The sequence below is a fragment of the Drosophila hydei genome, unplaced genomic scaffold (genome assembly GCF_003285905.1).
Source record: "Drosophila hydei strain 15085-1641.00,03,60 unplaced genomic scaffold, DhydRS2 tig00000001-arrow-pilon, whole genome shotgun sequence".
NCBI lineage: Eukaryota > Metazoa > Arthropoda > Insecta > Diptera > Drosophilidae > Drosophila > Drosophila hydei.
Window position 1 is genome coordinate 9581860 of NW_022045643.1, and position 17351 is coordinate 9599210.

The window sequence follows — 17351 nt, forward strand, 5'->3', positions numbered from 1 at the left end:
CGTCACCCAATGCACTGCCAAATTGCAAAGTCAAGCGGGCCCAAGACACCGGGGGGTTGCCAGCTTACAAGTAATTAAGGGTAGCAATTTTAAGACAAATCCTCTGAGCCATATATAGCTAAGGTGTTGGCCGGGGTGGAGCTGGGGCTGGGGCTGCGGCTTTTGTCGCACCGAAATACGTGATAAGGGCATTAATGATGGCTCAGCCGCCACCTTCGAACAACCCAATAAAGTCTGATGAGTTTCAATTATTTTTCGGGGGACGTTTCATTGATGAGGCGCTGAGCTGTTGGCTAAGGAATTCAAGTGTAGTTGAAGTTCTATTTGCTTAGCTCATTACTTAGGAAGCGTTTAGCGATATAAATCTTTCAAATGAACTTTACTGTTCAGTTGTGAAATTGACAAAGCGAGATTGAATCATTTCGGTTATTGGACAGATGAAATGAAGCCAAAAATCTTATTCATTTCTTTCATTAAAAGACAATTTCAGCCTTAAAGTATGTAGTGGAGTCTGCTTGCTACCCAATTAATATCCGGTTTGCTTTCCAGCCGAGTTCTTAGACAGAGATGATTATCATGATGTTCCTTTGGCCAAACGGCTGCAAGAAATTGCACCTGCAGAATTCATTAAAATTGCTAAGGATCTGCGTGAAGAGGCACAAATAAGAAACCAAAGAACTGGCCCAATTTAAAGCTGAAATATGTGTCTACAGCTGCTTTCGTGTTTTGCACATACTTAGCCGCAAAAACATCATTAATTTGGCACGTAATTACGCGAAGGAATAGGGGAATACCTTGGCCGTAATAAGAGCCACTCGACTCCAAAAACTGTAAATCTGTGCAATTAAATGTGACTTTTCAGCAAAATGTACAGAAGAAAATTTATGACAAGAAAGGGGCTAATTGCCCAAACAAGTGCAGCTGATGATGGCACCCAGCTGGGTGTTGGGGGCTGGCAAAGAGACTGTTGCAGTGCAAAAATGTGAGATACTTTTTGGTAAAAGGCGCGACAATAAGCCCTAAGTGGCCATTGCCAAACATTAATCAAGGCTTTAATGAGCCAAGCGACTATTAAAACCGACTTGAAACTAGTGCACTGCCAGACGTTCGAGGCGTTTCACGGCATTATCGCTGGCTGGTCATCGGAATCACAAACACAATTTGGCAAGAACAATACATCACAGTTAAAGCATGTCTGGGACGCAGACTTGAGGCACAGCCCACTTAACAAAACTGACAATTCAGCTGCTGCAATTTGGTCGATTAACGTCAGAGCGTCAGACAGAAGGCTTCAGGTTTTTAGCTTGGGTCGGATCAGCTAGCGATCGTTTCAACCTGTCGTCATCAATTTTGTTGTTGGCAGAGGCAAAAGTCGAAAAGCCGAACAAAAAGTAGCAGCTGTTGGTCAAAAAATCACTAAATGAGGCAGCCTCAGGTAGCGAGAGGCATGACGCTGGCAGCAGGCAGCAGGCAGCAGGAGGCACGTTCAATGATCAATGATCCTCGCGAGAGGCAACTGCAACTGAAGAATTGTGGCACAGTTGAATTTATTCTTTATTCTTGTGGCAGGTGACTTTTGGCTGCCAGCTTAAATTATGAATTTATACGCGACTCAAACAAAGGCAATGATCATACACAGATTCTGGTAGCTCTACAGTTACATGAGATGTGGACTGATCCTTATCAAATGCTGGCTTCAGCTGTATAATTAAAACTCATTCATTTGCTCGTTTTTCTCCTTATCAGATATTTCGAATCTATCGATTGCCTTTCCAGGAACAGCATTTGCCTCGTTAGTTTAACAAGCTCAGCACGGTGAGAGCTGACCAGCGACCACCGACCACCGACCACCGACCTCCGACCACCGACCACCAGCCACCATTTAGCTGAAAAATTAATGGTCAACGGGCTTTGGCCTCGACTTGCACCTAACGCTTGCTTTTCCATCTGTTGCCACAGACGCTGCACACAAAGGTACGATTTAGGTGGCCAATGGACAGCTTGTGGTACGCGTGTCTGCATTTAATTTAATAATATGGTGTCATGTAGCAGTTGTTAGGATGCGCTAAATGCCCCGTCCCCAATGCCCGAGACTGCGAGCGTACAGAATCGAGCGTCCAAACCAGTGTCCCGGCATCTGTTTGAGTTGTGTAACCTAATGCCCTAGCCAACTGTTCCCCAGCTCTGAATGGGAATTATAGCGAAGAGTAGTTCATTTGAGACGATTGTTAGGTGCGTTCCCTTTATGCTAACAAGGCGCGTGTTGAATGGTTTTTAAAGTATCTGCCTCAGACTTCTCGATAAGTGTATGAAAGAAGCAACAAAGGACGCGTCTAGGTAAGAGCACTTGGGTACAGCTTAGTAGGAATGCGCTAAGAGCTAAGCTAAATACTTCAAGTGACCACACAGGGTAGAAGGTATTTGAGATATGAACCTAATATGTTAGATTCTGCAGAGAGTCAGAACTATAGATTTCTATATTCAGTAAAACACATCAAATCTACAAGGCAAAAGCATATAGATAACTAAAGTATGATACTCAGTGATAGAACTTTATACAGTATAATTGTTATATAGAAATACTACAGCTTAATCAAGAAGAAGGTAGAAGGTACACTTTGCATTCAATCTTTAAGTAAGATAAGGTGATATGCAAATAATATAGAGAAGTATATTAAGGTACATCAGAGAAAAATAAAAAATTGTTATTACTTAAATAAGTAACATTCAATATATATTTATGTATATAATTTATATCAGCTCGTCTTTCTGATCAAGAATAAATAAACTTAATCGAACTGGGAAGCGTCTTCTTCCACCAATTGTTTCAGGTATTACAAACTATTTATATATATAAATATATATATTGACAGTTGCATAATATTTTGCTGTCATTGCGTGTTCACAATAAAAATTCTTTGCAAATAAAAATTAATTTGTATTCTTATTGCCAGCATTCGATGCTCATCAATTTCGACTTTCAGTCGCATTTTGGCTATACAAATAATCCTTAATCGCTTTATCTCTAGTTCAGTCAAGCATCTTCAGAGATTGCCATCGTTTCAGAAATCAGTTATGCAAGAGCCAATGTTCTGTATTTATTATTATTTGAGACTGTGGCCCTTATCGTTTTGTGATTGTCATAAGCGCCTGATTATCATATCCATCAGTTGTCCAGACTGTTGAGTGCGTCCTTTTACTTATTACATATGCAAATGGCAAACAGATTTCAATCCCTAACAGACGGCCAGCCGGCCGGCCGGCAGACTGGCAGGCTATCAACTTTTATTTGACAACTTTCTATATGGAGTAGCTGAACTATATTCAAATGCAAATCCCCAAACTAATTTTGTTTCGAAAACATTTACGCCCGGTTGCATTTTTTTGGGAAACCCTTTCGAGGGTTACCAGCTGGTCCATGGCGAATGGCAGTCACAATTTTGGCCACAAAAGCCACTTGGAAATATTAAAAACGAGCCACAGAGTATGACAGAGACGTCTGACAATAAATCGCATCAAAACATTTTTCATTTCATTTCGAAATGTTGCGTGCAATAAAATCTAATAATTTTCTACGGCTGGTGGTGGGGGGTCGAGAGATGGCGAGGAGGACTTGTAGTTTGCTGAGCCATAGCATACTGGATGCCATACTTTGGGGTTGCTGCACGAACAAAACAGTTACAAACAATTGGCAACACTTGTGACTCAGACGTAAAAGCCCAAAACAGTGGCAAGCAACCCTCAAGTGCACTTGCCGCCGCGTTGGGGTGGCTGGGTGGTGCGGGGCTTTTGTAATTGCAATCAAAACGAAATTATTTTTATGCTTACCGCCCCCAACTAACCGGAAAGCCAGCAGAGCAAACTGATATATGAGACATAATTAAAGTTGCGACCGCAGCCATCGACGTTGTCCAAATATTCGCAAATCAGTTTTTGGGCTATAGTTATATGGCAATTGCGGGTTGGGGGCAATGGCTGCAAATTGGTCATAGCCTGTTGGTGACGTGTCTTTGATTATGCCGCAAGTCGTTGGCGCCTGTCATCGTACGGGCTTTCAGCTTCAGACTTGCTGCTGCCCGGTTTGTTGTTTGTTTTTAATATAAATGCAAATTTGGCCAACGGCATTCGCCCTGACTGTGGTACTTTGAGCAGGGCTTACACACACACGCTCAAAGCGAGATCTGTCATAATTAATATTTTGCAGCTTTGTCTACGATTTCCTACACGTCCTGCATAGTTGCATGCCGCATATTAAACAGCCAACTCCATTTCCTGAAATAGTTGCGCCTACCGCCTCGCAGCTTAATGCAATCTAAAGTTTTTGACAGTCCCCCGTAGCCTATTGCCCGAGCTTATCTATATGTCGGACCCAGACAACGCCCCTTTGGGCTTGGCTTGGCTTGGCTGGGCTTAATTTATGGCTTGCAATTAGCAACTGGCAAATGTGTCACTTTATTGGCCCGAAAGTTCAGCTAACACAATAAGTGGACATGCTTGAAAAGTTACAGCGCTAGTTGCTTTTGAATTGCTTACATATGACAACTAATAAACAAGACCCTCAGGCTTTATGAACATTTGTTTATACTTAAATTAAAGTATTCAGAAAATAATAAATAAGTTTAGAATGAGATCTGCAAAAGTGGGCAAAGTTTTTGAGCTAAGAATAATACAGAGAATTTAATTTAATTTAAGAATTTATTCTGTCCTTTTATATTTAGTTATAGAGATTTCATAGAGATTTCTAACTATTATTCTTAAAGGAAGAGTATTTATTCAGAGTTTGAATATCAGTTAATATTCATTCAGCTAAAAGCAGCCAAGACAAGCATGCAGCATGCAACCTTGATGCAAAATTATTCATTTTGTTGGTAGATCTTTAACAGCAGATAGATGGATAATTATCAATAATAACATCATTAATTCTCTACAAGTTCATGTTGCAGCACAGATATATGATATAGCTATTTAGTGGATGTCTTACACTAGATCATCTACCAAATGCCTTTTCAGTATATAAAGTCAGCTTAAGCATAATTTCAAAGTAGCTCAACACAGACATCGCTGTGATCGCAGACAATGTCAACCTTCATATCTGTCTCTATCGGGCACTGTATATAAAACAAAACCATTAAATCGCCGGCTAGACAGATAAATTGACTCGAAAATCGGTGCTGCGGCTACGTGTGCTGTTGACAAGCCACGAACTTGAAAACAATTAACGTAGCATTTTGATATGTGAGCTAATCGAAAATCCAGACACAAACACACGCACACACAGACAGAAACTCGCAGAGACAATACAGCTAACCCTGTAATATTTGCCAAATGGCCGAACAGCAACAAAGACAGAGAGAGAGAGAGAAAGAGGGAGGGAGAGAGAGAGAGAGATGCCGCTAGCCTTACTTGGCCAGAGGGAAAACAAGTGCTTTGAATGATAACAAAAGGTGTTGCACAAGCCCGAAGGACTGATGGCATGCAGCTCTCCTGCTGGCAACACGATTTATGCGATTACATAAACCAGATACGAGGACGAGCTCTGGACGAGCAGTGGAGCTGGGTCGCATTCTCGGGCTCATTAAATGTCAATTTTTGGCTCGCAGAGGACATTGTCGAGTCGCGTCGCCTCACATCAAACGTTGTCCTGCTGCGCGCGTGTCGCATCGTTAGCGGACGAGAGTGTCCCACAGTCCTGAATCCAGAATCCTGAATCCTTTGTGCAGGACAAGTGCATGCAATCCCCTATGCGAGAGACTAATGCCCAACAGAAAAACTATGCCCATAATGCGGTCAGCTTTGGTTCATCTGGCGCGCCTGAATTATTATTATATGGTCAGGTCCATTGTTTGTTGTGAATTATTATCCCTTTCGCATATGTTGTTGTCCTTTTATATCCTTCGTTCTCAAGCGTCTGTTGCCTGCCTGCACGGTTTGACCGGCACGCCCACGTCTTTTGTTTTTGTTTCTGTTTCTGTTTCTGTTTCGTATTCCATTTCTTTCAGTCTCGCTGGGCGTTGTGCAGCTAAGAGTCGCGTTTCTAAAGTTCCGAGGGCGTGTTCCACCATAAATTGTTTTGCTTTCTTTGGAATTCTTGTGGCTTCGTTTATTGGGTTCGTTTTCAGTTCAAATTTCATAATTATCGGGGCGTGTATTGCAACATTCTGCATACAATTTCAAACTGCTTTAACTGCTGCTCTGCCCTGGCCACATTCGCTTTTCGCTTTTATATCCTGCACTTGTTCTCAAAGATACAAAATCAATTTATTGTTTCTGTGCTGCGGTCGATGTGCTGTCCTTTGCTTTTGTTGTTGTCGTTGTTGTGGTCAGCCAAGTGTTGGACAGCATTATAAATATTTTAGCTTGCTTTTGCAGCTTATGGACAACAAATGCTTGCCACCGGACTCTGGTTTTTTCGGGGGGCACGGGGGGCACGAGGAACAAGCAGTTGGCCTGTGGCTAGGCAACTACAGTCCATTGAATTGTTTAAGTATCCGAAAAGCTCAACTGTTGTTTGTTTTTACAGGAAAATGTTTTGTTTGCATTTTGTTTTTAAGTCCTTGTAATGAAAAACTTCAGTCCCAACAGAGATTTAATGATTTTAGCACATATAAAAAGCAAAGTGTTTATTGCTCTAACAAAATAAAATGATTATAATAACGAATTTAAGGCATGGCATGGAAAAGTTATTGAATGTGACCATTTGCCCAAAGGCACTTGAACAACTTTAACCTAATATTTCTATTTACTTATATAATTCAATAAAATCAACATTAGTTTGAATATCTGAGCTAAAAGTGAAGCGAGTCCAATAACAATTTAAGTCTCGCAAATAGTTAAATAAAGCTGAACAATCTCACTCCCTTATGTGTGTTTGATTTAACGAACAAATCGCTTAGCATTTGCACTTTGCGGCCCTCTAAAATAATATTAAAACCCCGAGCACATGATTCAGCAAACACATTTGCTGTGCACCCCCGGGCACCTCTTAACCCTGACTCCGCTTATGAGTAACTGCTACGTAGACAAGTCCTTGAACATCGACCACATTGCGGCCAAATGCCGGTCACATTCTGGGCACCAGCTGCTGTGCAACCACCGCCCATGCCACAGCCCCGGCAGGCGCCCCCCACAACAACCAACTGAATTCTAATAATTTTTAAACAAAAACAAACTTCCTTTCCATGCAACACACAAATTCTGAAACATTACAAAAATTACAATGAGACACATTCGCTACGAGTTTCGTGAGCTTTGTTGTTGTGTGTGTTGTTGTTGTTGTTGTTGTTTAGAGAATTCGTTTCGAAATTTCACGCCAACGTCTGTGACGAAATTTTCGCCGGCATGTTCGGTCGCTTGGGTCATGGCAAGGAAACAAGTGCAGCAGCCTTAGATGACAACCCCCACGTGAACGTGGAACCAAATGGAAATGGAAAAGGTTGTGCAACACGAAACCAAAAAGAAATACACAAAAAAAAAAACAAAACAAAAAGGAACTCAACCCCATGGCCATCGTGGTTGCCACTTTTAATCAGCGCCCTGCGCAGCTATTTAAGGGACCGGAGCAGTAACCATCCGCCGGATTCCCCTGGCACTACGGCACTTTCTGCAGCGGCATTAAAATTCAGTGAGATACAAAATGAAAATTTCTATACTGCGGGCTTGGCGTTAGTTTTTTAACGCAACGGGCGCAATGAATGGGGGAATGAGCCACTGAATGCATGAATTCCAAAGCAATTTTGATGTTGACATTGAGTAATGTTGGCATTGCGCCCATGGCCTGAACCCTAGTTCGGATTTCGGATTTTGGTCGGCAATTTCGTTGGGTGGTTGTTTGGTTTGGCATTTTCATATCATTTTCGAATATTACATGCGGATTAGCATTTCCTCATTGGGATTGCAACAAAACGTGCCATCGTTATGCCCCAGCGAGAGCTGGGGCTATTTGCGTGGGCATGCGGGAGCATGTGGGAGGCATCAAAATGGGGGTGGCTTGCAAGCGGGTGGTTGGGTGGCCTAATGGGTGGGTTTGCCGTCAGCCACTAGACGGCATTGTATATTGTCTCAACCGAAAGGCCTCATAACTCATAGAAGGGTTACCAAATTAACTTTAAAGAGATATGTAAGGGCTTAAACGATGAGTTCAGAACAATGTAGAGAATAAACTGGAATGCTAAAAGTGAATAGTTGCTGAGAATTAGTTTAAGAAGCCCTAAATGATCTAATAATCGATTTCGAAATATGTTGGAACTTTATCCATATACACAGCATAATTGCAACAATTTTGTTTACTCCATTTCAACCTCAACATCTTTTCATATTTTGAAACTTTCGTTCAATTATATTCCAACAGCTTATAGTTTTTCATAAACTTCTAAAAATCAAGCAACTGCAGAGCTCTAAAGCTGGTCTTAGCCCAATCGAATTCGTTAACAAGTTGTTTCAACTTTTTTAAGAATTCTCAAATCAACAGCCTTTCAAAACTCAGCCACGAACAACTTTCCAATTTGCTTTTCACGCTTGCAGTTTTACAAGCTGCTACATGATTGGGGTCGTCCGGCCATCGCTCCAACTACTCCTCGCTCTGCCCGCCGACTCTGCTGTCTGTCCGTCCGTCCCATAACAAGCTGCCAAATTTCACACTTGGCTCTGCTGCCGAGCACCTAAACTAAAAGTTTCAGCGCGTGGCGCTTGAAATGTGTCAGCGATATGAAAAATTCTTGAACTGCAATCGAACCTCCCTAGCCTAACAGCAGCAGCAGCAGCTACCCTTTCATCGAGCGTAATCTAATTTACTGAACATTTTATTATTAACTGACAGTTTATTAAAAACTCATCGAAACAGGGCCTGATTTGGATTCAGATTTGGATTTGGACTCTTTGGGGTTGCCCCCTTATCAAGATCCACGACACATGTCAGAGCTGCGTTAGCTGATTACCGATGCTAGATAAATATTAAGCAACTATATAACAACTTCCCTTGGCCCCTCCGCCAACCGTCGCACTCTCATCCGATGCGACTGTCTCCATTGCGAACGACGTCATCGCCTGTTTGTTTGGGAAGCGCCAAAACAGCTTCCTTTCTGTAATTGACTCACCGCCAAGGGGCAGGACCCCGCCCGCGACACCGCCCCCGACCCCGCCCCGTGCCATGCAGCTTGGTAATGAAATTTTTTGGCTTCGAGTGCTATAAATGTATGCAGGGCAACTGCCGGATTGTTATTGTTGTTGTTTGGCACGTGGCACGCGGCAGTTGCTACGTGCAGTCAGGTGGGGCAAGGAAATGGCATTAAATTGATTTAGATTTTAGTTATGTTGTTATTCAACATGCTGCCCCGCGGCATGCTCGTAATTATTTTTGAACAGGGAATTGGGCAATAATTAAAAATGATTAGCTCATCAAGATTTGCTTGTGTCGTCCGCCTCAGGGCAGGCATCCCTTGTCGTATTTGGCTAGGACAAATATTTAAAGTTGCATGTTGAAAAACACACACAAAATTTAGTTTTGAAACAAAAGGAAAATAAACTTTTTAAAACTTGGTCTTAGATAAAGTCCTTTTAGTTAAATGCCTTCTACTTGCGCAGCAGCTTAGTTGAGAAGTGATAAATTTCAATTTTTTTATGGCATCCCGAAAAATCAAAACAATTTCGTGTGAAAAATTATGTTTTTTGGTAAATTTATCGCACTCACACAGATAGAGATACAGACAGAGCCACAGACAGGCAGTCAAAATCTTGGGGCTAGCGCATGTCAAAAATTTTGAAGTGCTCCTCAACTGGAGCGAGGCATAGGATGCATCAAGTGGACGGCGGAGCAGCATGACGATAATGTGACCATGCTGAAGATGATGCCGATGCTGATGCTGCTGCTGATGCTGTGCGTGCTCGCTGACGATGACGAAGCTGCTCTGGCTCTGTGCCTGTGCCAGTGCCAGTGGCTGTAAGCAAGTCTGTGTCTGCGACTGGGTCTGTGTCTGGGTTTTATGGTAATGCCAAGTACGTGAATGATGCACCAAGCTTGGCAGCTGATTCCCGGTATAGCTGGCAGCGGGGCAAATTTGTGCGCCAGACAAGATTTATAGAAATAAGTCGAAGACACTTGTTTACTGCCGCAGCACAATGCGCTTTTATACTAAAAATCTGCACAAGCAACCAAATGAATCTCTGCCACAAACGAATAAAGCCGAGTATAAAAGTTACTACAAGATTATGGTCATCATATAAATTACGTTGTTTTCGATACGTTTATCTACTTAGCAGCTTAAACTAAAATAGAGAAAGAAATAGGGAGAGGGAAATAGACTAATAAAAATCAAATATGTATTTTATATAATTTTAAAAGCTTTGATACTATTTTAATAGTATTTTAATAAGCCATGAAGGCAATACATAATAAATATAAAGCTATGAGAATGTAGACTCATTTCATTCAATATTAAATGAGTCCTCAAATACCTTTTGAAAGCTCTAGGGAATATTTTATACTCAATTTTCTATTGTTTTACGCGCAGCTTTTAGCAAATTAAATTTACAAATTTAAGACAATTTGATGAAATGACTTACAAACTCGGCTGGGTGCTAACCCAAGCCCCAAATCTAGTTTACAAATTAGAAACCGCAAAGCCAGCAGCAACAACAACAACAAGAACAACAGCAGCAGCAGGGCGGAACCGCAACTACATCAGCTACAACAACAACAGCAACAACAGCTGGAAAATCAGTTTTCGCCTCCGCCAAGCCACAAAGCCACACCCAAAAATAAAAAGTAAAGCCCCCAACGTCCTATGGGCCATGAGGCTGTGCTCTGACTGAGCTACTGAAGCCTTTTGTCTAGTGTCCAGCTGGCGACTGGGTAAGAGATCTGTGTGTGAGTGTGTTGCACTTTTGAATTTCAACTTTGTCTGCTGCGTGTAAAATTTACTTGCTCCAAATTCAATTCAAAAGCGATTATCACCACTTAGCTGTCAACGACACGACGCCAACTGCAACAGATCCCAGCCGGGCGGGACGAAGTCCTAAGAGCTCGCAGACCTCTGCCAATAACCAGCGCAGCCACTTGAACACTTCACAAAGGGCATGGCCAAATGTACACATGTATGCATCCGTGTGTATATATATGTGTAGCTACATCTATAACACTTGGTTGGCTCAAATAAAATTTACACTTACAAGTGGCGCTAAAGTCAAGTGCAATTCTCTATCCCCCACCCCGCCAAACTGCCGCTCTTTAGCCAAGCAGCTGCCGTCAGCTGGTCAGACATGGCTCAAAGGGTGGTGGTGCTGCTGCAAATGTGGTCAAGAATTTTATAAAGTTCATCATCCATGGCCCGGTCCTAAGCATTTTTCAAGTGCAGCGCCAAAAGATTTTCAATTTCAAATACACAAGTATGTATTATATAAGCAGTTGGCCAGCAGTCGCAGTCGCTGTCCCCACCTAGCCGCAACGGCTTAAAGCCATTTCATTATGCTCTGCACAATGGGCACAATGGCTAGCTCATCAAGCTGGCAGCGTTCCAACTTTTCACTTGAATGTGAATCGGGGTAATATTCAATTTATGATATCAGCAATCACAGCTTAAGTACGATTAGAGCTTTGTGTTACATTTTGAAGAACTTCTGATGGAATTATCGAAACATAAATATTTAAAGGTAAGAAAAACAGAGCATTTAAGGTATGTATATCTTGTAATTGATATTTCTCACTCACTCGCTCTCCCTCTGCCACTCTCACACTGTCTAACACTCTCTCTCTCTCTCTCTGCCTCTCCCTCTCTCTCTCTCTCTCTCTGTCTTTCTTCCACTTGTCTTGACTGCACATACATAAAGTACATAATCATGTTCATGACGTGCGCTGAAGTGGGTTTGGGTTTTGAGTTTTGGGCTGGACTGTGTTGGTCTGTGTTGGGCGCCTGTTATAAAAGCTTAAACCGTTACAAGTATTTAAAAAGCACTTCAGTTTGAGGACTCACACAATTGTATTAAAAGCATATTGAAATGTATTGCATTGTTTATTTTAATTAAATCAACAGCATTCGGAATGCCACATGCCTGTTACGTCAGCTTACTCTTTACTTAAGATGATGTCTTGAGGCCGTACAGATGGGAGCCAGACTATGTGCGCCTGGGCGGCATTTTAGCCTCTTTGGCAATGTTTCGACAGTTCAATTTCTGGCAAGGATCTAGAAAGAGAATATATTTATTTACAATTTAAATAAGATTTTTTTTGTGATAAACTTACTTCTGCAGGAAATCCGCTGCAAATCACATTGCGTTTGATTTCTCCAGATGACGTCCCTAATCTGTTTGCGGCACAGATTATTTAGCTCAGTTGTGTTCATCTTACTGTTGCGACAGGACACACAGGCTTTGTAGATCTTATCGCAATCGGTCCTCTGTGAGTTGATGCCCATAAAACAGGCAATCAGGAGGAAGGCGAGAATAATTTGAATTTGCATTATGCGATCTCTATAGTCAGCTACTTGTACTCAACTGCACTTTCGAGTTGGCTTATATAGGCAGCACGAACTATAGATGCTTTAGACAGTCAGGAACAGCTGTTCTTTAGAGCGCACATCAAACAATGTTGATTAAGAATATTCCCCAAATATATTCAATGAACTGAAAAGAAAGTTAAGTTAAGGTATTATAAATTGCATTGTTTTGCATACAATTTCAGACTTACATAATAAGACATCTGGTTCACAGCTGAGTTATTAACAAAGCCCCAAATTGACTTCCTTATCTTCGATTCGACTATAAATACCTTGTAGCTTAGCCTAGTTTACCTACAGTTCATCTCGAGTTCCACTACTTAGTAATCATGTCAAAAGTCCTGATATTGTTGAGTAAGTTTTGGAGGCTATCCGACTCTGGGATAATATCAACCGATTCTTTCCCATAGCTTTCTTCTGCTTGTGCCTGATGCAAATTCATGTTCAAGCAAATGAGAATAAAAGGATCTGCCAGAGGCTGACCGAAAAGTGTCTTTCGCATCAGCCCAGAAGAGGACCCGACGATGATGTGACAAACATTTTCAATGCCAATTGTCGTAGAATTAGGCGCCAATGGAAGAATATTACTCGCTGCGATCTGGACCGTGCCACCTGTGAATGTAAGTTCAGAAAATTAAAAGTTTTACTTTAATCAGCTAATAATATATTTCAATATTCAATTACTTTCAGTAACTTTGGTTAAATGTAGATCTGTAACCTGTGACAATGTGCGAAAGGTACTCACGTCATAAGCGTGTCACAAAAAAGAGAGAAGATATTTGTGTCTTACCGTAAAAATTAATAAGCTAAGAAATGTATTGCATTGTACAAGTTATTAAAATATATTCAAGAAGAATAACAAATGCCCTTATTTTATCTACCTGACTTGTTCAATAGTTAGCATTGGCGAAAGTTCGAGAACAGCTTCCACTTTGTTGACTCGAATAATATCTAATTGTGGAATTTTCCTGCGTATCTGCGTGTCAATTATATTCTATAGCCCCACTAATTCGCACACAATATTCAACACTGACGCTTATCAGTCAAGTGCATAGCTTGCAAGATCTGTTAAGCACTCAACACTCTCTCTCTCTCTCTCTCTCTCTCTCTCTCTTTGTCTACCTAGAAAGCTGTTAAACACTTACTCACTTGCAACTTTCTTAACTCAGCTTAACTCACCACGCACGCTTAGCTTAGACACATCTGCATATTCACCACAGCTCAGCTGTTTCTGGCGCTTTGTCTACCACAGAGCAAACAGAGCGTCGACGTTCTCGCATGTAAACAAAACGTGATGCGATGCAGAGAGGAAAGCCAGACGCTTTGGCACACACACCTCTATCTGGCTCTCTGTATATTCGTCTGTCTGTTTGTCCGCCGATCTATCTGCTAAAATACACATGGTGATAATAAAGATTGCGACCGAAAACAAAATTTTTGTGCGGCGTTAGTCGCTGCCAGCATTGCTGTTGCTGTTGTTGTTATTGTAGTTGTTGGTATTGTTAATTTTTCACGCACACAAACAAACCAAACAACGTTCCAGCGTAGACGGTGCTCTTGATACTCGTAATAAGCCAGTTGCACGTCCAGTCGCAGTCGCCTAGTTGACAGTTGTCGCGAGTGTCGAAAAAAAGTCACATTTCATCATTGCCTCTGCAGTTGTTATAAATTGCCAAATTGATCGACTGAACTGATTGATTAAGTGTTCCGTGTGAGTCGCTGAGTGGAGTGCACCAGCTGCTGCCAACGCTGATGCCAAAATGTCAAATAACACATATACGCATCTGGCCAAAATGCAACCGCTCCTCCATGTGGTGGGCAGCAGTTTCGCGGCGCTATCGAATGCCGACAACGTTTACTCACCAGACTTGCAAAGTATTCACAGCCACAGCAGCAGTAACGGCATGAATGTGAGCATTGGCAGCAACAACAACGACAACAACAACAATCACAGTAGCGACATTTTGGTGCTGTACGACCAGGAAAATTACACTTACCGTTCCACATCGACCATTGTGCTGATGGTCACCGCCTGGATACTGCTGATACTGGGCTTTGTCTTTTGCTGCTGTGCGGAGTGCTTTGGTGTCAGTGTCTGGCGGGGGAAGAAACGCGCCAGCATCTCGCTGAGCGGCGCTGAGAGCGGCGCTGCCAGCGCCGGCAACGGCAACCAGCCGAGCCAACTTCATGCAGGTGAGTTTCTTAGCTTGAGAGCTTTAGTGCGGCGAAAATGCCAAAGCAGCGGCATACTTTTCGGCGCTGCTGAGAAATGTGACAGCAGCAGCAAGAAGAGCAACAAGAGCCGCAGTAACAATGAAACTTTGCATCCCGTTGGCCAAAGCCGCACTCAACTTCCTGCGCCCCTCTCTCTATCTCTCTCTCTCTCTCTCCCTCTACGACATAGTTCAAAAATACAAAATGGCAACAAAAACCTAAAAATGCAAGCGTATAAGTTAAAGAACGAATTACAAATACCCTGTTATTTATGAGGCATTATTCATTCAATATTAGGCAATCATTAAATTGAATACATTTATTTGCAGAACCTTTTTGTTTACAACTTGTAGATACCCTTAAACTTTCCTTACTAATTTAGTATTGTTTTATTTAACAATATATAATCATAGTTTAGAGTAGAGGCTACCTAACTAAGGCACTTTTTTACACTATCCCAAATATCTTCGACATGAGTCTACCATAGTTGCAGTATGAAAAGCTGCTATTGTATTTATAAAACCTGCCCGTTTTGCTACAAAGTTTTTACCTAAGAGTCATCAGTTTGCATTGAAAAAGTCAAAACTTTGTGTTTCTTGGGGATAGCCGGTGCACATGTGCGATTGCTAAACAAAGTGAATTTCTCTGGGGGCTTAGTATGGCAACGCATTTGTATGGGCTGTCAATGCGCTCAGCTGCCACTGCTGAACTACTTTTGGAAAAAAGCAAAAGGCAACGGAGCAGAGCTCCATGCAAATGTATTTTGCGTTTTGAGTGCTGAGAATTGTGCACTGGCTGCAGTTTTTCTGGTGGGGTAGTCCCAGCCCGCCTGCCTTATCGATATCATAAAATATTTAGCTATTTTTCGTATCTCGTTTCGTTTTGTTATTGGTAAATTTGGCATGCGTTTTGGCTAAAATTGGCTTTTGGCCAAGTAAACGAGTGGCAGCTACACACGTACGACTCCACACACACAAATTGCCCATATTTCTGGCATCATTTTGAGTTTATGCGCCTCTGCGCACTTACCGCCCCCTCAGGCAGTTATCGGTTGAAGCTTGTGCATTGCACAATGCCCACTAAATTCTCAAAGATATTGAGTTTCATTAAGCCAATGTCCATGTGTGCGTAGCAGGCCAGACGCAGCTGAAGAGTCAGCAGTCAGTGGGTCATTAGACTCTCGCATCGATAACGCAAAATTTGTTTATTTGGCCTACTCGTTTGCTGGAGATTTGTGAAATTTTGACTTTAAGTGGCTTTGGTTTGCCACATTCCTTACCACAATGTTGCAGCTGCAAGTATGCCTTTTATCTAGACAAAGCGATAAGTTTATATTGGAATGTAAATTTCCAAAAAGTTATTTCAACTAAAATATGGAGAAATGTGAGCATATTTACGAACTCTGCGTAAAATCTTAATTAGAACTAAGAGTAACCTTAATGAAACATAAAATATATTTAAAAGAAATTATAAGGGTGCAGATTTTGATAATCAACTGAGCTAATATTAGCAAATACTCCAGCGTAGTTGAAGTCCTTCAAAATATTGTATTCAAATATAAGTTAACAAAATAAATACTCAACCAACATTTCTTCCCTTTCACATTCAATCGAACTGCAACATATCTACTTATCGATCATCGATTAAGCATATATCGATGAGTAATCAGCAGCTGCAGTAAAAACAGCATTGATTTGAAATCAGAACACATTGTTTTCCCCAACGACAGAGTCGTGAAATGTTATTTTAATACACCTCTTTCGTTAGCAACATGAACCGTGAGCCGTAAATACTAAGCTGAAAGCAGGAACACGTCGTGGAGGAGAAGCTCGTAAGTAATCGATTTGATGGTCGCCCCCATTCAATATATGCACTTGAGCGCATTGGCCCATTTCGATAACTACATAAGACCCGTCTTAGTGTGTCATGCGATAAATTCTAGCACTCGCCGCGCTCTTCCCTGAGCCAGCACCAACTGAATACCGACAAAGCCAAGGGGGCCAAGAGATGGGAGAGATAACTTTAAGTTGCAGCCATAAAAAATTGCGAAAGTCACAAATGTTTTATGAAAGTTTCTCATTTTATTTAGCCTTTTATATTTTATTATATATATATATATATATCAGCGCGCTCTGTGCATCGACTCGACACAGCTCGCATACTGCACAAGTTTTTAATAAAAGTTCTGTGCAGCTATTGCAATACCCACAACCCCGACCCGTACTGCCGCTTCCCCTACTCGTATTCCGTTGCTCTGTTCAGGAATTCATAACCGCATTTCTCTCAGCAACTGGCAAGCCGAGCAGCAGGCGCAGTTGTACATACCAATTACTTATATATCGACGATATGGCTGAGACAATAACTGAGAGTACCCCCGGCCTGCATACCATCTGCCGCCCTCTACCCCCTGGGCGCAGCTGATGCGGCTTTGGCTTATAATAAGTTTTTGTCTCTTCGCACAGCGAGAATTGAGCATCGAGCTTGCCAAGTTCCATTGAGTTGCTTAACTTAAATCTATAATATAATTCAGTTTTCCTCTTCGATTTGTAGACACTTTAAAATTGGGTTTCCTTTATTTATGTTGCGAAATATTGTCAGCGTTTTATTTGCTGTTTACGCGCTCCATTGCTATTTGTGCCGTCCCCCACCTG

The 17351-nt window shown here is 41.7% G+C and overlaps 3 protein-coding genes across 3 annotated transcripts in view; 2 read left to right on the forward strand and 1 right to left on the reverse strand.

Annotated features, from left to right (window-relative positions):
• Nucleotides 1-11992: 11992 nt before the first annotated feature.
• On the reverse strand, nt 11993-12917 carry LOC111597306. Its single transcript, XM_023311930.2, has 3 exons — nt 12677-12917; nt 12233-12612; nt 11993-12173 (listed from the first exon to the last, which is right to left on the reverse strand). The coding sequence occupies exons 2-3, from the start codon at nt 12447-12449 to the stop codon at nt 12106-12108; spliced, it is 285 nt and encodes a 94-aa protein (XP_023167698.1). The 5' UTR covers nt 12450-12612; nt 12677-12917; the 3' UTR covers nt 11993-12105.
• On the forward strand, nt 12811-13257 carry LOC111597305. The gene is made up of 3 exons (XM_023311929.2): nt 12811-12839; nt 12896-13105; nt 13176-13257. The coding sequence occupies exons 1-3, from the start codon at nt 12815-12817 to the stop codon at nt 13235-13237; spliced, it is 297 nt and encodes a 98-aa protein (XP_023167697.1). The 5' UTR covers nt 12811-12814; the 3' UTR covers nt 13238-13257.
• An 855-nt stretch (nt 13258-14112) lies between these two features.
• LOC111597220 (protein commissureless 2 homolog) overlaps nt 14113-17351 on the forward strand; it is a 34674-nt gene continuing 31435 nt past the window's right edge. The window contains exon 1 of the mRNA XM_023311802.2: nt 14113-14678. Within this exon, the coding sequence (XP_023167570.2) occupies nt 14246-14678 (433 nt within the window). The 5' untranslated portion in view covers nt 14113-14245. The remainder of the gene's footprint in view (nt 14679-17351) is intronic.